The sequence below is a fragment of the Geotrypetes seraphini genome, chromosome 6, assembly GCF_902459505.1.
Source record: "Geotrypetes seraphini chromosome 6, aGeoSer1.1, whole genome shotgun sequence".
Taxonomy (NCBI): domain Eukaryota; kingdom Metazoa; phylum Chordata; class Amphibia; order Gymnophiona; family Dermophiidae; genus Geotrypetes; species Geotrypetes seraphini.
In genome coordinates, this window is record NC_047089.1 from 14,341,327 (window position 1) to 14,364,096 (window position 22,770).

The 22,770-nt window shown below is 43.1% G+C and overlaps 1 protein-coding gene across 4 annotated transcripts; it reads right to left on the minus strand.

Moving 5' to 3' along the window:
- Nucleotides 1–1,944: 1,944 nt before the first annotated feature.
- On the minus strand, nt 1,945–17,520 carry THAP12 (THAP domain containing 12). 4 transcript variants are annotated; one of them, XM_033949087.1, is made up of 6 exons: nt 16,395–16,566; nt 14,405–14,550; nt 13,569–13,689; nt 11,849–11,956; nt 10,229–10,265; nt 1,948–6,649 (listed from the first exon to the last, which is right to left on the minus strand). In XM_033949087.1, exons 1-6 carry the CDS (start codon nt 16,404–16,406, stop codon nt 4,716–4,718), a joined length of 2,358 nt encoding a protein of 785 aa, XP_033804978.1. In that variant the 5' UTR covers nt 16,407–16,566; the 3' UTR covers nt 1,948–4,715. The 4 variants fall into 4 exon arrangements, with proteins under 4 accessions (XP_033804980.1, XP_033804978.1, XP_033804981.1 ...); XM_033949089.1 differs by lacking the exon at nt 11,849–11,956 and having other exon boundaries at nt 1,945–6,649; nt 16,395–16,571; XM_033949090.1 differs by lacking the exon at nt 14,405–14,550 and having other exon boundaries at nt 1,949–6,649; nt 16,303–16,410.
- Nucleotides 17,521–22,770: the final 5,250 nt, after the last annotated feature.

Below are 22,770 nucleotides of genomic sequence, written 5' to 3' on the forward strand. Positions count from 1 at the left end.
AAAATTTATCCCCTCCTTCCATCATGTGCCCTCTTTCTCTACCCCTTCCATCCATATCTCCTCTCTGTCCTGTTCCATTCAGTATCTTCTCCCTCTTTCTCTTCTCCCCACTTCCTTTCTGCATCTGCTTCCCTCTTTCTATTTCTCCTCCCCACTTCCATCCAGCATCTGCTCCCCTCTCTCTCCCATCCCCACTTCTATCCAGCATAGGCTCCCCCTCCCCCCTAACATCAAATGTCTGCCCTTTCTCTATCTCCATCCACCTCTCTTCCACAGCATCTACCCCTTCTCTCCACTTCTCTCAGCATCTGCTCCCTTTCTCTCCCTGCAACCTAATTCCATCCAGTATCCTTCCCCCTTCTGTCTCTCTCTTCCTCTCCTTGCACACCAATTCCATCAGCATTTGCCCCCTTTCTCTTCCTCCACTATCCTTCCATACCAATTTCCTGCTCCCTTCTCTCTCCCTCGACTCCAATGCCATCGAGTATCCTGCCCCCTCACCTCCCCCACTGCTACTATATGCTTCATGAACCAGCAGCACCGGCTATAAACTTAAATGCAGTCATCGCAGGACCTTCCTGCACCTTCCCGTGGCTGCCGGCTCTGCTCCAGAACAAGGACGTGACGTCAGAGGGGGTGGACCGTCAGCCACGTGGAGGTGCAGGAAGGTCTTGCACTGACTGAATTTAAAGTTTACTGCCATTGCTGCTGGTTCAGGAAAGCAGCAGCGGCAGAGTAGGGCAGGAAGTTCTGGACCCAGTGTGCCGGCTATGCACCCCCTTACACCATGCACCCGGGGCAGACTGCCCCTGCAGCCCCGCCCTTGGTACACCACTGCCTAGCTCTCAGAGAATGAGTCCAATCTCTTGAGGCTAGAGTAGTAAATGTGGATGAGCTGAGGCAGACAGAAAGGTATATAGAGCTCCAAAGTACGGCCCGCGACATGATTTTATCCGTCTCACGGAAGAATTGTGTAGAAATGCGTCAATTGGACTACTTTTCCAATGAGAATCCACAAAAAGAACACGGGGTGTTGATAGATTTCAAATGCATTAATTAAAATTGTGTTCATAATACAGTATATTGATGTTCCACATTATTTTAATATTATTATTCACAACTTTATTTAATACTGAATCATAATTGTATACTTCGCAGTATTTCTTGATACTTGTTCAGCCTCAATCAACAGTGTCAATTCGCGTATCTTTGCGAACAAACTTTTTCCCGAATGAAATATATCAAGCCAAAATACAGGGCAAATTTATCTGATGAACATTTGAAGTTGCTACTTGTAATAAGTTTTTAAATTTGAACCTCAGTTTAATAAGATTTTAAAAATACAAAAACAGTTCCATCATTTACATTAATGGTTTTATTACAATTTGTGATGAAAATATGAGAATTTGCTGGTAGTGTTCGCTGTCATTAATATATGATAATTTAATCTCACATACTCTGTAATTAGTTTATAAAATTTTCTGCTCTCAATAAAACTCATATATCTAGAGTTATTTATCTCTTTTTTTTTTTTTTTTTACTAAGGCCCGCTGAAATGTCGTAAAGTATCCAATGTGGCTCTCATGGCAAAAAGTTTGGAGACCCCTGGTCCAAAACGTGAACCCAATAGGGCAAAAGCTTCTTATAACGTGTTTCCCCGAAAATAAGGCCTACTCTGAAAATAAGCCCTAACATGATATTCGGGGTAGGTATTAATATAAGCCCTACCCCAAAAATAAGCCCTAGTCGGGATTCCCCCTTTCCCCCCCCCCCCCCGCAATCATCCTTCCTTCCCATCCGAACTGCGAGTGAGCCCTACATATTGGTACCTTCCTCCAAATCAGCGTCAGGTCAGCAGCCCTACCTCCTTCCAAATGAGCGTCGGGCCGGCAGCACTCTAAACAGGCTGCTTCGGCCTTGTCCGCTGGTGAATTATCTCTGCTGCGTTACTGATGATATCATCAGTGACGTGGTAGAGGTAAACAGCCTGTTTAGAGTGCTGCCGGCCCGACGCTCATTTAGAGGGAGGTACCAGTAGGTAGGGCTTGCTGACAGTCGGCGGGGTTCAGATGGGAGGGAAGGATGGAGGGTCAGCGGAGATTCGGCCGTGCAGCGGGGTGGGCAGGCAGTGTTCAAGAATTCTGCTGCACAGGGATGGGAGGGAGAGGAGGAAAGATGCTCCACATGTGTGGGACAGAAAGGAAAGAGGAAGAATTGGGGTGAAGGAGAGGCAGTGAGAGATGATCGTGTACATACCCCGAAAAAAAGACCTAGTTTGTTTTTGGGCCCAAAATTAATATAAGATACTGTCTTATTTTCAGGGAAACACGGTAGGTACACTGCTCCTGATGTTGGACACAAATTAAGTGATATAGAGAATGTCTTGCAGAATTCTTTCTAACCCCTCTTCACATGCATGCGTGTGTGTGTATGTATGTATCTACGTTGCCTATCCACCTCATTCTAGAATCTTGTGCACACAATTTTACAAACACACAAAATTGCATGTACAGGTCACAGAATGCCTGCATTTATTTATTTTTTAAATTTTTATACCATCTAGTTCCTAGGTGGTTTACAGTATATTCACATACATAATGCTTAAAAACAATACAATAAAAAGACAAATCTCAACATGCCTGTTAATTGACAAATTAGCTTCTAATTGGCACTCTTGGTGACAGTTGTAATTAACTGGCCCAAATTTGCAGTTATGTAATTGTAAAGTGGTGTGGACACGAGTGGGGCCAAATAAATAGCGCTGAACAATAGGGAAGCCAATCCTCCATTGCCCCAGGTACAAAATAAGTACCTGTACATATGTAAACCACTTTTAACACGTAAGCACAAAAAGCAGTATACAAGTCCCCTTTTGACCCTTTCCACTATATCTACTCTTGACATGGATCTTTGAAAAATGGTTGGACTTATAAGCCATTTATATAACATTACACGTTCAAGCTGTATTGGGAGTATCTTTGTATTACCTTTTTTTTGTCTAGTTGGTTAAATGACATAAGTTCTCTGTACATATACCCCATATATTTTTATATAGACATTGTGGGTACTCATTTTTAAGTGTTAATTTGGCATACAATTATTGTAATACAGTCAAACCTTGGTTTGCGAGCATAATTTGTTCCAGAAGCATACTTGTAATCCAAAGCACTCATATATCAAAGCGAATTTCCCCTTAGGAAATAATGGAAACTCAGATGATTCGTTCCACAACCCAAAAACTTTAATACAAAATACTATACGTTCTTGTATTGCAAGACCTCGCTCATTTAGAACAGTCACTACACTCGCGCAGCGCCAGAGAGAGACGAACCATCGGCTCAGTTGTAATGTGTGTATACTGTATGTACTTGTATTGCAAGACTTTGCTTGTATATCAAGTTAAAATTTAATCAAATGTTTTGCTTGTCTTGCAAATCAAGTTACTTGCAATCCAAGGTTTTACTGTACTTGATTTTTGCAGTTTAGTATAATAATTTAGTGAAGGCAAAGAGGCTAAAACCAAGGTTTTGATTATTTTGTTTGATATTCATTTGAGGCTTTCTTCCCTCCTTTCATGTGTTTTACATACAGAAATGTCAAACATTACAAGCAAAATAGGCAAAACAGAAATTCAAGAAAAAAAATTGTAAAATATTGCAAAACTTTACTGTCAAAGATTCTATCTCTCAAATGACAGGAAAAACAGACATCTGATTACTAATGATCTATATAAAAACAAATTCACAGATTATTCAGTCTTAAAACAAACTGTATAGAAATGACTGCCCAAAAACAGTTTCACTATATACATGCCAAGCGTTGATCAATCATGACTGTTCTTTTCTGTGGTTGTGCTTGGCTAAGTTACAGAACAGTCTATCACAGAATACAGTCAGAATAAACAAGATTATCTGAGTTAAATGTTTATAATTTTACAAAACAATTCTTTGCTCTCCATTTTAACCTGAACATTCAACAGGTATTTTATTCAACAGCTTGGAATGTAAACATTAAGAACCATCATGTGAACTGTTAATAAGATTGTCTCTGAAACATCAAAGTATCTCTAATACTTATTTAGATTTTTTTTTTAAACTAAAAACTGTTTACCTATATGCTACCACCACCAATGGAGGTTTTTATAGCACATAAAAGCTTCTCATGTGAATGAGCAAAAAATTTTGACACTTGCCATTAATGCTAAAATGGCATCTACATTATTAGAAGTTAATGTGAACTTTAAAACTCTTTTATAGATCCCCAGCTAAATCGTGTTTTGCAAAAATATATAAAAGTTTATCAGCAATGAGAAATCTTAATTGTAGAAAAATTACTTTTCCATATTTTTTTTTTAATTTATCCATGAAATATACATAATGTAATTTAAGGGAATCACTAATTACCCATCCAAAATACCAGTCAACAAAATAAGCTCCTCAGCAGTGCCTACATCACAAAAATGCTTTGCGATACATAATAGCAATGGCTTTTTCTGCTTTCCTAATTTAGGTATGCCAGACAAGTACAAAGACAACCCTGAAAAACAGAACTATCTTGAATTATCAAAAAAAGCAGTTTGGTAAGATGAACAGGTTAGTATCTTAGACACCTCAAAGCAAAATCTCTCTCTAGGGACTGAATGACCTTGTTTAACACTTTCCCTCTGCTTCAAGTTCGATAAAAAGTCACTAAATATTGTTTTTAGATCCAGTATTTTATGAAACATCCTCAATCACTTCTGAATTACATGAAGGAAGAACGTCTTGAAGCTCTACTTTATCTGCATACAGCTTGATGTAGGTGTCCACCATTAAATCTAAATCATGTTTTATATCATAGTTTATGTTAAGTAAAGCTAAGTTGCTTGATCTTTCTTCTGATGAGGTGTCTTTCAAATATGCCTTCATTCGCTTTCGACCAGTTTCATATTTTTCATTTTCAACCTTTATTATTGGAAGGATACAAAGAACTTTCAGCAAAACATAAACATTAGGGAAAAACTTGATGTCGGGCAAATGTAAAGCTTCATATATTGTAGCTGGAAGCTCCACATCTTTTCCTCTGTGCTTCCATTTGATCCTCCAGCAATGAAGCTCTGCCGAAAGTATGTCAGGATTAGGGAGATCACATTTGTACATCTCTGTATGATGCTCTTCTGTGGTACTAAATTTTAGCTGTCCCATAACCGAAGGCACCAAAGATAGACATTTCAGTGCTTTCAAATGTTGCTCGGAAAAAATATCTTTTAGTTCTTGAATGATGTGCTCCACAGTTGGAATACTAAGTGCCTCTTTGTAGTAGTTTTCCGACACTATCTCAGGTTCCAAGTTACCATGTTGGGACCGTCGAAACCTTCCAGGAAGTTTAATCTGGATATCAAGCTTTGTAGCTAGGTTGGTGGCTTCTTCAAACCAAAACTCATGATAAACTTCAATGTTCTCCATTACTTCATTGAGAGAATGCAGCACGGCTGTTAAACTGCTGGCTGCAATGAAAACATCAGATGTTAAACCCTGCAAATTCTTTCCAAAAGCTCTTGTAAAAGAGAGAGCATTTTTCAAAACTACAATAGTGACAATAAAGTCAAAGTCCGTCAGTCCATTTGATAGTATAAATGCTTGACTAGCCATATAAGTGTTCCATCTGAAAGTGGTACCATTATTGATACCATCCAAGCACAGCACTAGCGCTTGCATGAGATCCACCATAATCTCAAATGTATCATGGCGGCTTATCCACTCAGTATGACAAACCTCTTTTAACTCCTTAGCTTTTTCCTCATTGCTCTGAAAAAGAATAGAAATGGCATTTTCCAGTTCTGCTATCAATTGTGGTGACCGATTAAAATATAAACAAACGTCCTCTATTAAACCCAGGGCAACAGAAACTCCAGTGACAGGAACGGATTTTGCCAACCACATATTTAAGGCACAGGACGAGCAGAGTGTGTATATAGCTTGAGGATACTTCTCTAGTAACCTGGTAGCCACAATTTTCATTTTTGAAGCAAATCCACTGGAAACTACATAGGCTTGACCTCGACAATATTCCATGTTTAGTCCCCATTTTTCTGTAATAATTGTATGAAATTTAACAGTTAGTATTTCTGCATCAGGCTCATATGGCAAAAATCCCACAAATTCTTCTCTTAGATTATTAGATTCATCTAAAAATCTAACAAACACTGGTAGGTGCTCCACATCTGCTATGACTATCACATCATCAGTGACTATTGAAAAGAAATTAGAGTCTCGTATTTCTCGAAGCATCTCCTCTCTTATGCAGCTCTCACAGATCTCCAGCATTTGTTTCTGTTGTACTTTGGAACAATATTCCAGATTCACAGCTGTCATTTCAAATCTCCTCCTGAGAACTTCATCTCCAGCGTTTATTCTGTATTCCAATAGAGCCTGGAAGTTATCAGGAGTAAACACGCCCTCTGGAACTTCCATAGTGTGGCCATTCAAAGGAATATTTTGCTTACCCATCAGGATCAAAATTTCAAATAATGATCTTAAGTAGTCTCTGTTTTCCTTCTCTTCCTGTGTTAAAGGTGATATTAAATCTTTTTCTCCCTCTTCTTCAAGAACTTGAATATCGCTTTCATTAGTTACTAAATTTCCTTGTTCCTGTTCAGTTGCTTCATCAACTAAAAAAAAACAACCCCAAAACACCAGAATGATAAATATGTAAAACTTACTGCAAAATACAAATAGAGAAACTAGGCAGAGATATGCTTCAGAACGTTTTCAAACACAAGTTTGTAAAAAGGATGAGTAGGTGATGGGGTGCATGGGGAATTGGGGAAGATGTTGGGCTGTGTATGCTTTGGATTAGGAGTGTTACATGTCTGGGGACTGGCAAGAGGTTGTGATGGCGATGGTGATAGTGGTGGTGGTCTGTGTGCCATATTGCCATTAGCTGCTTCTATTATTTTTCCAGGCTTCACCTGCCTGCAGGGCTTTATGCCAAACTGCTGATGAGGAGGGGTTTTCAGACTGCAATTATGGTCAGTATTAACAGTTGTTCATAGAAACTAATAAAGATGGCCTTAAAGTGCTATGTTTGAAGTAAAAACTGCCAATGTTTCTGATAAATTTTCATCCCTGTGGGATAAACGAGGGAAGGCAAAAGCAAGCTCAAGCTCCAGCAAGAATGGGACTCTCAGCCTGCAGTCACTGTGGCCATGCGTCACAACCCCCTTGGGAAGGAAAAGCCATTTCAGACTTCAGCCCCACAGTTCCCGCTGAAACTAGGCCAAGGTGCAAAGCGAGAATCCATTTTTTTTTTTTTTTTAAGTTCTCGGTGGCTGCAGAGGAGAGGAGCCGAATCGGAGGAGGACGGGCAGTGCAGAGGAGAGAGGCAAGGTCGGAGAGCAGAGGAGACCAGACTGGAGAGTAGAGGGGAGGAAGCTGGATCGGGGTAGCGGCGAGAGGTAGCTCCGCCCACCCCCACCGCATCAGAGGTCGCATCGGAGCCCGGGCTCCCCTTTAAGAGAAGGGGAGCCAACGGCGCGCAGCCGTTCAGCGCGCGGCAAAGGCGCTCGCCTTAGCGAGAGCACCCTTGCGAAGGAGCCTTGAGAAGGAGCCAGGAGCTCAGGCCGCCCAGCAGCAAACTTCTTTTCATTCTCATACCCCTTCTTTTCTTACTCATTCTTCTCTTCTCTCTCTACTCTTTCAGCTAGCTGCACCACACACCGAGGAACTACAGGAAAGAGAAAAGTAAAATGGAGGCAGCAGGAGCCCAGCGGAGTTTCCCAGTATATTGCATCGGGTGTCATATGTACGACTACCTCCCCTCCGGGAGGCAGGCGTACAAATGCGGTCAGTGTCAGGAACTGGAAAGCCTGAAGAAGGAGGTCGGGAGACTGCAGATCAAGGTCCAGGAGCTGGAGGGACTCCGCACCTCAGAAGAACAATTCTGGGCAACTGAGGATTCCACCAGAGAGAACCACATCGAGGAGCAAGTTAGGGAGCTCGAGAGATACATCGAGGAGGCCTGCAGGATGGTGCAGGTACAGGATCATCAGCATTACAGACGGAAACCAACAAATGGAGGACGGAATCCACCAGACGCCGGGGGACAGGAACCAACAGATGGAGGACAGAATCCGCTAGACGCCACGGGAGAAGGACCTTGAGGAAGAACCGAGCAGGCAGAGGAGGCAGAGACCCACAAGAACCCAGAGGGAGAATCTGCGGACCGCACCAAAGATACAGACCTGAGACCAAAAAGGAAGCTGAAGGGGAAATCAGCAATCGTAGTGGGAGACTCAATCCTGAGAGAAGTGGACAGTCACATAGCAGGAGGGAGAGAGGACCGGCTAGTAACATGTCTCCCGGGGGCAAGAACGAAGGACATCACCAACAGAATCGAGAGGATTCTGGAAGGAGCTGAGACGGAGGAGACAGCAGTGATAATCCACGTTGGAACCAACGATGTCAGCAGAAGAAATTACAACAGGACTACACTAACTGAGCAGTTCCAGACCCTGGGAAGGAAACTGAAGCTGAGGACAAGGAAGATAGCTTTTTCTGAGATCCTGCCAGTACCGAGGGGGGATGCGAGGAGGCAGACCGAGCTGCAAGCAATAAACGGATGGCTGAGGAGATGGTGCAAAGAGGAAGGTTTCCACTTTGTAAGGAACTGGACCACTTTTTGGGGAAAGAACAAGCTCTTCAGGATCTGGATTGGCCACTTGTTGGAAACAGGAAACTGGACTAGATGGACCATTGATCTCATCCAGTATGGCTATTCTTATGATGGAATGTGTGAAACAGAAAATAGCTTTCTAGCATTCTGTGTGGATGATGTTCTTCTATATGATAATGAGATTAATGAATCAATGCCCTCCGAACTGAGAGATTTGAGAGGTATATGGTAGTTTTTGGTTATAAATGTAAATTTGGATAAATTTGAAATAGGAATATTAAATAATTGGAGGTGAGAATTTCCAGCAATTTGCAAGATTTGTATGGTTTAAAACTTTTCTCCAGCACTGAGACATTTCAAGGAGGATGCCCGGAAATGGGAGCGATCCATCTCGAGATGGGTGGGGAGAGCTAATGCCATCCAGATGCATTGGCTTCTAAGAGTATTTGTATTTTTTTGTATGATCCGTGTTCCCATCCCTCAAAGTTTTTCCTAGAGGTGGATGCACTAGTGTCTAGCTTAAATTTGGGGGAGGAGACAACCTAGGCTGAGTCTGCAACAGCTGAAGGGTGAAGAGGCTTTGGAGTACCAGATTTATATAGTTACTACATGGTACCATGGATTGGACTGCTTGTGCAGTGAAATCTGGACCAGTATCGGATAGGAAAGAGTGTGGGTTCTTCTGAGGATTGGGATCCATGTGTTGGGTATAGACTGGAGATGGCTGTAGCCAAGTGGCAAGTGAGGGGCCAAATACAGAAACTAGTGCGGGTGACACTTTTCTTGGGGTGCCCAAAGCTACTAAAATCGTGGTATCAGTGCAAACAATGCTAAAGAGTCACCCTTGAGTACCTTTTTTCTGTTGTTTACCGAGGGAGTATTTTAGATTACCTTATATACTCGAATATAAGCCAAGATTTGGGAGCCAAAAATGGGGGGTCTCAGCTTATATTTGGATCAGCACACCCCCCCCCCCCCGTGGACCTGTTGCAAACCTCCGCTGCCATTAAGACCTTGTGGTCCAGCGTCAGGCCAGGACAGGAGGGATACTTCCGTCTCCTGTCCCGGCTGTGACAACTTTTACCTCCCTTCCGCCTCCCCTGCATATCTTTCAATTCCATGGTGATCCAACGGTAAACTGAGGCAGGAACAAACTTTCTGCATTCCTCCACCGTGCAGATCTGCTCCCTGAATGGCTGACCCAAGTTCTTGGGGGTAGAGTTCATAAGGCTAATGTTGATAAGTTGGTGGGAGAAGGAGTTATAATGTTGGGATGTTTTGTTGTGGGGAGAACCTGGACTTGAGGAGGCAATATTAATTGTATTTGTACAGGAAATTCCAACTAAATTCCACTTGTACATAGTCTTTGTGATAACTGGAATTTACATATACAAATGTAAGCAAACACACATGTATTTATCAGCATTTAAAGATGTAGAGCTCCGTGTGGTGACACTCTTTTATAAAATTCTTGGGACTTCCAGGTCAGGACATTCGGTTCTCCAATTCTTATGTAGAAGTCCTATGCAAAATGGAATTTCGTATACAAATTAAGTTATACAATTAACCTACTTACGTTTTCTCTGCTTCATAGTGTTTATCTCCTCTTCACTCTAGGAAGAGAAAAAAAGAGGCAATTACTTGCCTCTCATATTTTGTAAGACAGCATCACTTATTGATCAAGTCCAAGGAGCTTCTAGAAGTTTAAACACCAAAAGGTGGCACTAAATAAATTTGTCGGTTCCTTCATGGCAGGAAAAAATAAAACAGTGGACATCGTTATTTCTAATCACTTTTAGGGCTCCTTTTACGAAGGTGCGCTAAGTGTTTTACCGCACGCACTGGATTAGCGCGCTAGCCAAAAATCTACCGCCTGCTCAAAAGGAGGCAGTAGCAGCTAACGCACGCAGCAATTTAGCACGCGCTATTCCGCGCGTTAAGGCCCTAGCGCGGCTTTGTAAAAGGAGCCCTTAATTTCTTATATAATCGCCTACAAGCTCAAAAGCTATCTAAGCAGTGTGCATGCAAGGAGGGGACATGTGGTTATTTAACTACAGTACTAGGAAATTATCTTTGGAGAAAACCAAATAAGTAAACACCTCTCATCAAGGATAAGCATCCCTAAGTGAAGTGATATATTTAGATGGTTAAGGATTGCCCTGTACCTCTGTCTGCCTCAGCTCCTTCAAGTTTGCTACTCTAGCTTTAAGAGACCGGACTCTTTCCCTGAGAGCAGGAGCTCTTTGCATTGAGCACACACCTATAACCTCTCACCAACCGTGAATTCGGTGACAGGTCAAAAGCGCGCGACAACCCAGCGCAGACAATTGAGCGCAAGGTGGAAGCGCGCCGAAGAAAAACAGTATTTTAAAGGGCTCTGACGGGGGGTGTGGGGGGGAAACCCCCCACTTTATTTAGAAGAGATCGCGCCGGCGTTGTGGGGGTTTTGGAGGGTTGTAACCCCCCACATTATACTGAAAACTTCACTTTTTTTTTGCATAGAGCTTTTTGGACCCCAGTTCTTTTACAGAAGTTGGATAGCTCTAGGTCTAATAGATGCTGGCATTGTAGTTTAGAAGCTGAGACTTTAGATCATTTAATTTTTTTCTGTCCCTATATAAATGCCTTTTGGAAGTTAATTTGGTCCCAAATTAATTCATTGTTAGAAAATCATGTTGCCCTTTCCTATGATACTATTTTATTTGGTACATCTATGAGATTTAAGAGTCCAATTTCAGCAAATAATAATAAACTTTTACTAATACTGACAGGGGTTGCCATTCAACATATTACTGGAAATTGGAAGGATTATACTAAACTTAATTATACCTTTTGGTGGAATTCAGTCTGTCATATTTATAAAATGGAAAGAGTGCTTGCTATACAGCAAGAAAATTATCATAATTTTAAAAAGATTTGGGGGCCATTGATTACATATTCTAATGATCAGACACCTTAAACACCTTTTTATTATATGAGGATATAAGTAGGGTGGGATTGGGATATATGATATTTGTTTTAATTGGTTTATTACTAATGGATGGGATGGGTGGGGAGGGGTTCTTTTTATGCTTTGATGATTATAAATAAGAATGTCAAGTTATTTGTAAAATTGAATATTATACACTTGTTGTAAGATATGAAAACGAATAAAGATTAAAATTAAATAAATAAGAGAGATACAATTAAAACGTACTAGTTCTTTTATCCTCTTCCTATGCCTGCTGTGTGGATTGTTCAAATGACTTGTAAGATCAAATATAGTAGGTACAGCATTCTCCCGCAGAACGGTTCTATAAGGGCTCTAAAATGAAAACAAACTTTTTTTTAAAAATCATCTCTTACATAACCTCCTCTTTAATCTTAAATGCAATTCACAACCACATCAGGCATCCCATAACACAGGACATACACCGAAAAGAAAAATGTTAACACTGTGTGCAACACATCTGCCTATATACCCATTTTTGAGCTATATAACAAAAAAGATTACCTGTGACAGGTGTTCTCCAAAGATAGCAGGCATATATTCCCACCCTCCCGACATGGAAAACGTTTTTTCTCACAGCCATCACCTCACCACGAAGGATCGGTGAACTGCATGCAGCCTTTGGTTACCTGCTACCTTTACACTCAATTTTTTACTAATCGTGTCCAACTCTGAACACACCCAAAGTTTTTGCCTAAAGTGGTTTCAGACTTCCACATTAATCAAACAATCATTCTACCCTCCTTTTTTCCACCTTCGCATGACACTCCAGCACAGCGGTCTCAAACACGCGGCCCACGGGCATGTGGCTCTCCAGGTGTTATTTGCGGCCCGCGGTCTGGACGCGATCAATAGCATTTCTCTTCCCCTTTCCCTTCCTTTTGGAGCAGCAGCGTGTCTGGCCGGCTCGTTCTGTTCAAAGCCACGGGTTGGCAGCTCCTCGCGCTATCCACTCCTGCATCGGAAGCCTCTCTGATGTCACAACATCAGAGAGGCTTCAGACGCAGGCGCGGATCTCGTAAGGAGCCGCCACCCGCGGCTTTGAACGGAACGAGCCGGCCAGACACGCTGCTGCTCCACAAGGAAGAGAACGGAAGGGGAGGGGAAAGAGAAATGCTTCTGCTACATAGGAAAGGGGGACCCTAGAGAAATGCTGCTGCTGCTGCTGTTCAGGGAAAGGGAGAGGGAGGAAAAGGGGAAGAGAAATGCCTCTCCTGCACAGGAAAGGGGGAAGGGAAATGCTGCTTCTGTTGTTGCTGCACCCAATTGGGGAAAGAGAGGGGAGGAAGGAGAAGGGAGAGGAAAGGGAGGGAAAGACAGATGCCAGACCATGGAAATAGGACGGAAGAAGAGAGAGATAGGAAGGGAAGGTAAGACATGGAAACGTAGATTTTGAAAAGAAAGCAGAAAAATTGAACATTAAGTTAATGCCAAAGATGGATGCAAGGCAGAAAGTGAAGACGGAGAGAAAAACAGTCAAAGGACAAGAAGGCCCTGGAAACATAGTTGAAAGCACAGAAAAATAAAGTCACCAGACAAAAGGTAGGGAAAATAATTTTATTTTCAATATAGTGATTGAAATGTGTCAGTTTTGAGAAAGAAAAGATATTAAACTTTAAATGTGAGGACTGCAGAAAAAATAGAGTACTTGGAGGGCCGCAGAAAAATTAGTTAATGCCTTATTAAAGAAATGACAATTTTGCATGAGGTAAAACTCTTTATAGTTTATATATCTTTCCTTTTAACTGTTAAAGGAAAGTTTTATAAACTATAAAGAGTTTTACCTCATGCAAAATTGTCATTTCTTTAATAAGGCATTAACTATTTTTTCTGCGGCCCTCCAAGTACCTACAAATCCAAAATGTGGCCCCCCAAAGGGTTTGAGTTTGAGACCACTGCTTTAATATGAAGCACAAGTCATACTTACACTTCTACAGATCATTGAAGTCTCAAAATGTTGGGCACATAGTCTGTAGTGTTTATTCAACTGATCTGCTGTTTTATCCTCTAAATCTGCTCTCCGGCAGTTTTCCACCCATTTCTTACATCTAAAAGTAAACCACAAACTTTAATCTCAGAAATTCTAAACATACAGGTTTAAATCCTATATAGTACATTCACTTAATATGAAACTCTGCTCTAAAGTTAACCTATTCATTGCAAGTTTAGTGATTTGATCACTTAAGGATCCTTTTACTAAGCCGCGTTAGGGCTTTAACGCGCAGAATAGCGTGCGCTAAATTGCCCCGCACGCTAAATTGCTGCCCGCACTAGATATTAACGCCAGCATTGAGCTAGTGTTAGTTCTAGCCGCATAGTGCGGGTTTAGCGCGTGCTAAAATGTTGCATGCGCTAAAACCGCTAACGTGGCTTAGTAAAAGGAGCCCTTGGTTTTATGTGAAAAATATACATTGTTCTTGACTGAATAACAGTCATTTTATAGATTCACCCCTATTTGAGTTGGCCAAAAGCTTCCCAAGCTTAAAAAGGCTACAACTTAGAACGCTATCTAGCATACATCAGCCATTTTTTCCCATTCTGCCTAGTCTAAAAGAATATATAATTACATATGAGAAATGGTGTGAATCCATACTCTTTGGGCAACATGTTCAGGTATGAATGCAAAAAATATTTAAAATAATTTATAGTCTGTACTTACAAACAATCTAGATGGATTACAGTAAAACACATTAGAAAAGTTATCTTAATTAGATTTATACACATAAGAATTTGGGAGCTTAAACGAAAAATTGTGCATCTTACTTGATATTTTTCATTCCTTTAGTTGCAGCAGATGAATCCAAAAACTTGTGGCTTATGCCCATCAACCAACAAATGGGAGCAGAGAGCCCACTGCACTGAGCTCTGTCCCATAGGATGGAATGCTCCATTGGCCCATCAGTATTTCCCTTAACAAATCAGAAGGAAAAAAACTCCATGCACACTGTACTCTTTTTCCACATGACAATAAATTATAAAAATTCTAACTTCAAACCTGACAACTGAAAGGCACTAACTTGAACCACTTCAGAGAGTGAGCTGAACCTACTTGAAAGAAAAATCGTAAAGTTACAGGATGGAACCCTCGATTCATCTGCTGCAACTGAAGGAAAGAAAATTATTAGGCAAGACATACATTTTTCCTTCTTTGGCATCTGCAGCAGATTAATCCAGAGACTTGTGGGATGTAACAAAGCAATCCTCTCACAGGGTGGGCATTTGACATTACCACGGACAGCACTGACGCTCCAAAAGAAGCATCTGCCTGAGCTGCAATGTCTAAACATCTTTTTTCCAGAGTATACATATTAAGTTCTCTAAGTCTGTTCCCATAAGATTTATGAGAAAGGCCACTAACTATTTTGTAGTAGTCCTTTAGACCCAACTCCATCCTCTTTAAATCTTTTTGAAGGTGGGGGTCTCCAAAATTGTATACAGTATTCCAAATGGGGCCTCACCAAAGACTTATACAATGCCATTATCACCTCTCCTTTCCTACTGGCCATTCTTTTCATTATGCACCCAAGCATCTTCCTGACTTTAGGTGCCACCTGTTCTACCTGTTTTGTCACCTTGAAATCATCAGATACAATCACCCCCAAGGCCCACTCTTCTTCCTCGTCTCCTATACTATACCACTCTCCTGGATTTTTGCAGTCCAAATGCATCCCCTGCAATTTTTAGCATTAAATATTAGTTGCCAATATGTGTCTACCCTATTACAGAGCTTGGTATTATCCATAAAAGTCCTTCCGCAATATCACTCACAAAGATGTTAAATAGAACCGGCCCAAGGACAGATCCCTGTGGCACTTCACTAACAGTATCCTTTTACTCTGCACAAACTCCATTTACCACTACCCTTTGTCTCCTTCTACTTAACCAGCTTTTAATCCAGTTTGTTACTTTAGGGTCCATACGGCATGCATTTAGCTTATTTATCAATCGCCTATGCAGCACCATGTCAAAATTGCATAGGAAGTGACATCAGAGGGAAAGCCGATGGGGTCACGAGGACATGTGGTTCATCACCACGAGCAACAACTTCAACGGTACGGGAGGAAAGAGAGGGGCATCACCGCCCCGGGTGCCTCTCACCCTCACTACGCCACTGCCCAGTATGGCAATTCTCTTATGTTCTAGTGAAATGTCCTGTCTAAATTAGATTGTAAGCTCTTCTGAGCAGGGACTGTCTATTCGCAGGGCTGCCTAAGTCTGGTCCTCGAGATCTACTGACAGGCCACGTTTACAGGCTATCCCAATAAATATGCTTGAGAGAGATTTGCATACCAAGAAGGCAGTGCAGGCAAATCTTTCTCATTGTGGATAGCCTGAAAACATTACATTACATTACAGATTTCTATTCCGCCATTACCTTGTGGTTCAAGGTGGATTACAAAAGAGTTATAGAAGGTGGGTTACAAAAGAAGATCATCGGTCATTTCTAGTGAAGGGAAAGAGTAGATCAGGTAGAAGGTGAGTTGGGAAGAAGGAAGGTACTCGTGGTGTTAAGACTGGCCTGCCAATAGATCTCGAGGACCGGATTTGGGCAGCCCTGGTCTATTGTATGTTAAAATGCACAGCGCTGCGTACGCCTTTCAGTGCTATAGAAATAATAAATAGTAGTAGTAGACCACACAAGGGTTCAGGAAGAAAAGCACCTATTGCACTAGTCAAGGACTTCGGGTGGGGGAACAACCGGGAGCTAAAAGATTCCCACTGTATCTCACAGCAGTTACATTCACGTGCTCACAAAGGTTGGCATCAGTTCTCCCTACAGCGCATGCGCGCACTCGCTCCGCCTTCAAAAGCCGGGGCCTTCGGCGAGCGCGAGCCGAGCCCCGTTCTAAGCCTCGGCCTGTTACGTATTAACAATTCGCCTCTCCTCGTTCTTTCGACTTTTTTTTTTTTTCTTCAAAAGCCAGCTCCCGCCTTCCTCCGCGGCGCGAGAAGCGACTAGAAACAAAAAAAAGTCAGGAAGCAATGAGGGGGGGCGCGGCTGAAACGTCGTTTTTCCAAGGCAAATGCGCGTAGCCCGCGTTGCTTACCTGGCCGGGTCCCGCGGGAACCGGAAAAAAGCCAGGTCCGACTGCGTGCTTTTGCGGGTGCAGTTGGGCGCCGCGCAGAAATTGGGCATCGTCGTCGCCCGTCCCGCTCGGGGTTTTTTTGTTTTGTTTTTTTTGCTGTTGTTTATTGTAGAGATTTCTTAATTTGAGGAGGAACTTGGGGGGGGTGTAAAAAAAATAAACACGAATCTTTTCTTTCTTTAAAAAAAAAAAAAGTAAACAAATTTGAATTAGGATTTCCGGTGAATTTTAAATGAGAATATTTCCCCCCGCCTCCTCCTCCTCCTCCTTACTGTGAGGCAAAGAGTCGGAGAGCTGGAAGGTTGCCGGGGCCGCAGCGCCACAGTGGCTCTGAGCGGTCTGGAGGATTCAAAGCCAAACGAGCCCCCCTCCCCCCCTTCCCTGTCTCGCGCCGTCCCTAAACGACCGTCGCAGCCTCGGCAACGCTCGCGCGCGCGTGACGAAAGCCCTGGAAGTTCCGCCTCTTTTCCCGAGATGCTCGGCTCGAACGCGCCGGCTCGCTTCCCGTAGCGGCGCGGAACGTGGCTACTGCTGCGTCTCCTGGACAGGAAGTTAGAAGATGAGAGGAGAAAGCTACCACTAAAAGTCTTTAAAGCTATTGTGTAACTAATTAACTATGTATAACTTTTCTGATTTTGTAATGATAATAATTACGTAAAATGACTTGTTATGTTTCCATATCATGTTATGTTTCTTTGTAAACATTTAAAATATATATTTTTTAAAAAACCTTTTATAACTGCTCATAGAAGTGTTTAACAGAAAGATGATTGAAAAAGGGGCTGACTTTGAGGGGTGGGTAGGGAGCGGCAGTGTATCTGGAACACTGATGTGCATGTATCGATCTTAGGAGGGCAGGTGGATGCGTTGAGGGGGTTGTGTAGGTGTGTGGGGTTGGTGAATTCAGAGTTGTAGCCCTTGTTTCCAATGTCTCTGGATGTGACTGTTTGATGCCCCCATGAATGTTCTGTGGTACAAATTTTTTTAAAATAGAGGAATTTTTTAAAAAAAATATCTAGCTGTGCAAAACGACTGATCTGAGATACAGGTACAGTGGTGCCTCACACAACGGACGCCTCGCACAGCGCACGCTGCGCACAACGAACTTTATGTCTTGATTCGTACAACGAACTTCGTTTCACACAACGAAGTCGCCCGAGCTGCATCCTTCCGCGCAGGCACTGCGCTTAACTGCCCTCTCTCCGCCTGGCTCCCTCTTGCCCCCCCGACTCCCCGACACGATCGGGGCAAAAAGGAGCCCAAGCCCTCTTGCCCCGCCGATTCCCCAACTCCCCGACAATATCGGGCCAGGAGAGAGCCCAAGTCCTCCTGGCCACGGCGACCCCCTAACCCCACCCTGCACTACATTACGGGCAGGAGGGATCCCAGGCCCTCCTGCCCTCGACGCAAACCCCCCCCTCCCCCCAACGACTGCCCCCCCAGCCGACCCGCGACCCCCCTGGCCGACCCCCACGACACCCCCAACCCCCTTCCCCGTACCTTTCTGTAGTTGGCCGGACAGACGGGAGCCAAACCCGCCTGTCCGGCAGGCAGCCAACGACGGAATGAGGCCGGATTGGCCCATCCGTCCCAAAGCTCCGCCTACTGGTGGGGCCTAAGGCGCCTGGGCCAATCAGAATAGGCCCGGGAGCCTTAGGTCCCTCCTGGGGGCGGGGCCTGAGGCACATGGGCCCAACCCGACCATGTGCCTGAGGTGCCTACTGGTGGGGCCTAAGGCGCCTGGGCCAATCAGAATAGGCCCGGGAGCCTTAGGTCCCTCCTGGGGGCGGGGCCTGAGGCACATGGGCCCAACCCGACCATGTGCCTCAGGCCCTGCCCCCAGGAGGGACCTAAGGCTCCCGGGCCTATTCTGATTGGCCCAGGCGCCTTAGGCCCCACCAGTAGGCGGAGCTTTGGGACGGATGGGCCAATCCGGCCTCATTCCGTCGTTGGCTGCCTGCCGGACAGGCGGGTTTGGCTCCCGTCTGTCCGGCCAACTACAGAAAGGTACGGGGAAGGGGGTTGGGGGGGTCGTGGGGGTCGGCCAGGGGGGTCGCGGGTCGGCTGGGGGGGCGGTCGGAGGTTCTTGGGGGGGGGGCGGTCGTTGGGGGGGGGGGGGGTTTGCGTCGAGGGCAGGAGGGCCTGGGATCCCTCCTGCCCGTAATGTAGTGCAGGGTGGGGTTAGGGGGTCGCCGTGGCCAGGAGGACTTGGGCTCCCTCCTGGCCCGATATTGTCGGGGAGTTGGGGAATCAGCGGGGCAAGAGGGCTTGGGCTCCCTTTTGCCCCGATCGTGTCGGGGAGTCGGGGGGGCAAGAGGGCTTGAGCTCCCTCTTGCCCCGATCGTGTCGGGGGTGCCAGGGACCACACGGAGTCACCCACCGTACCACCCGATTCGGGTAAGCGCAGGTATCGGTGGGTGGCTTATTTGCGGGGGGGTGCCTTATTTTACATTTTTTTCTAAAAAGGGGGGGCTGTCTTATTTGATGGCCCTGCCTTATCATCGGGGAAACACGGTAGAAAAAAAAAAAAAAATGAACAGTTAAGTCCCAGTTTTTGCCGCTGAGACTCTGCCCTCTCTCACTGTAAAATTAGACTCTACTTAGTCTGTCTTTAAATTTAAAAAATGTGTGTTGTTTTAAAAAACAATTATGTTTTTAGATGTATCTAAATAAAAATAACCAAAAATTTATCTTTTTTTATGTCATCTTAGCATATTTTATGCTACAGAACGAATTATTTTTTTTAACATGTATTGTTATGGGAAAACGCGTTTCACATAACGAACTTTTCGCATAACAAACTTGCTCCTGGAATGAATTAAGTTCGTTGTGTGAGGCACCACTGTATTCACATTTTCTTGTTTGCCCAATTTGGTGGATCTCTTTGATAAATTTCTCTGACTCCTTTCCTGCCTTGTTGTAGTTCTGAAATGCTTCCGGATAAACCTTGACTACTTTTGGCTTGCTAATGTAATGTGAAAGTCTTTTTCTGTAACATCACTGTCTGTATACTGTCTCTTCCTCTGTAAACCGCTTTGAACTGCTTGTGGTATTGCAGTATACAAAAATAAAGTTATTATTATTTCAAATTGTGAATTGTGCCTACGTCTCTTTTATACAAATCTTATCTACCATAATGTTGGAAAACATTAAAATAAAAAAGAACACTGCATCCTATAAGACACTTCAACACTTGGCAAGCAAAAGTAACTTCTTGCCCATTCAGTTTTTCATTTCAAGTTTAAGTTTCCTAATGTTTTATCCTCTCCCTCCCCCATTCCTAATGTTTTATCCTCTCCCTCCATTTTTCATTCAATCTTTTTTTTTCTTTCCCTCTTTTCTTCCTCATCTATTATGTAACTTTACCCCTCCCCTTCTCCTTTATCCTCACTCTCAAGTATGTCCTGTCTATGTCATTAATTTTACACCTCTACTACTTCTCTTTATAAGTGCTACAATCTTATTTCTATTTTTAATATGTTATTGTAAACCAGCTAGATACCAGTTGATGGTCGATATATTAAAAATTAATAAACTTGAAACTAGATATTGTTGCACTTTCATATCTCATAAGTGATTATGTATATTCTATTGTTTTAACAATTTGACATTCATTCTTAAACCCTTTTCAACAATTCTTAAAACATATATTTTACAAATAAAATTGTTAATCTTGTAACATTATCATTTTTAAAGCATTTTGTTAAATTATGTTTTATTTAAGTGACACCATTCACCTACAATTCTATTGGCATGTTTAAAATGATCTGATGGTCGCAATCTTTATATTCAATTCATTATTTCGGGCACATAACATTGTTGGTAATGTTTATTAGATTTTAGAAATATATGTTGTTCAAGCAGTGACATTCATTCATGAGATCATCATGCCCCCATTGCACTGATATGTTTAAGGATGTGACTTGGTTTTTGCTTAGATATCTAAGGACTTAGAACGCAGTAAGCAACATTTACACATGATTCCTAAAGAAATATTTTGAGTATTTACGAAGCCTAAGTTTTTTGCTCCACAGTTTACCTTGGCGATACATTGTTATATAGTTGGGGTAAGACTGATTTTTTTTTTTTTTCACTTAACAGTACTAGTACAAGTTTTTTCACTAACTATACAGTTACCAATTAAAACTTTTTCATGCACTTGCGTCGGCATAGTTTTACCTCATAATGGAAGTACTCTTTTAGCACTCAATATTTATTATGGGTCTAATTAGTAGTTTAGTGGTAGCACATCATTATTCACAGTTCATTAGATGATAGTGCAATCAGAGCTCTCATCCACAATGATTTTGAATTGATTGACCCACTTATGAGTTAAGTTTAGCATACTATATATATTTCTTTAAGTATGATGTATAGGCACATTTATTTTTATTCATTTAATGTTATTTTTCCATTACATTACATGAACACCTTGCTGGAGTAGGATGTTAATGGTGGTCTGTTATTTGGGACTTTACCTCTAACATTCTGGAAGTATTTGACACACACACAATATACAGGTAAGATATCTTCCAGTGCAATAGGTGAGACATTCTATGTCCAGGGATGGGCAACTCTGGTCCTCGAGGGCCAGAATCCAGTCAAGTTTCCCCCAATGAATATGCATTGAAAGCAGTGCATGCAAATAAATCTCATGCATGTTCATTGGGAAAATCCTGACAGCCCGACTGGATTCTGACCCTCAAGGACCAGAGTTGCCCACCCCTGGTGCAGAGAGTAGGGTTATTTCCCTTTAGTCACATGGTTGCAGAAGAAATCTACTCTGGGTTTTTTCACTCTGCCTCTGTGCAGTTTAGCACCCTCTACAGTTTTTCCCTTTTGCACGCACAGATGCAGTTCTGTGTGTTCTGCTCTCCCCATTTTATTATTTTAATTTGATGTAATTTGTCCCTTGTTTCGGTAATTTAGTGCTTGGAGCAATTTTAAAGCTCTCCCAGACTTCAGTTGTAGCTGACAGGCCGATCCCTTTGGGTACCTGTTGACCAGCCTGCATAGCTTTCTCCAGAGCTCAGGACCATTCCTGAGGTTGTCTCGCTTTTTGTTAATCAGGGGTCAAGCGCAGGCTGTTGGACGCCCTTAAAAGGCTCAGCGGTGTCTTGCAGGGTTCTGGCTGCCTTATTGTGCCTCAGCCCATTACTGTGCACATCCAATGGTCTGCAAGAGTGGAGGTATAGTCTGACTGGCAGCCCAAAGATCAGCTTTGTAGGAGCATGCCCAGCATTATGGCAGTGATTATTCTTATCTAGCTACTGTGAGAGCTGAAAGCAGGTTTGCAGCACTTCTAACTGATCCTCTCCGGTTACAGTGAGTACACAGGCTACCAGCCTGTGAGAGACATCAGGGAAGGTGTGAAAAGTGGGGTTTTGAGTGTTTCTGAATGTTCCCCTCTTTAAAAAAAATCCTAAAATCGCTGTTTTTTGAGTTTGGTAAATGTGAAAAAAATCACAAATTTTGTGATGGTGGCCATCTTGGATTTTTAGCTGTTTTATTTTCTAAAGCACCATGCTTCTTCAAGACTGCAAATTTTGCCTGGAAACTTGCTGGGATGGAGGTCTTGGGCTCTCTTCTTCTGGATTGTGCAAGGATTGTGCAATTTTAGCACTTTTAGAGCATTTTTGCGCCATCACGTGGGGAGGGGGCACTTCGTCCAGCTTAATCTCTCCTATGCTGAAGCAGGTGACTGAACGCTCAGCTAGCCTGGTAGGGCAGCTTTCATGGGTTTTGGAACTTGGCAAAGCTAGTAATTCCTTCCACCAGGCTGCAGACCCTGCGCAGCCTCAGAAAAGATCAGTTTAGCCACCTTAATGTGACTTGTGTTCCAGGAGCTGAAAGTTGCGTCAGAGAAGCTTTCACCCACACACACCCGACTGCAGGCAGGCAGGCAGGCTCGGCCAGCTTGAGCAATTTACTTTACTAATGCACCGCAAAGGGGAGGGGGGAGATAGATTCAGTAACGAGGGAGGTGACCACACGCACGTTCCCTCCCTTAACTGCAGGAACAAGGCCATGGGGCAGTGGATG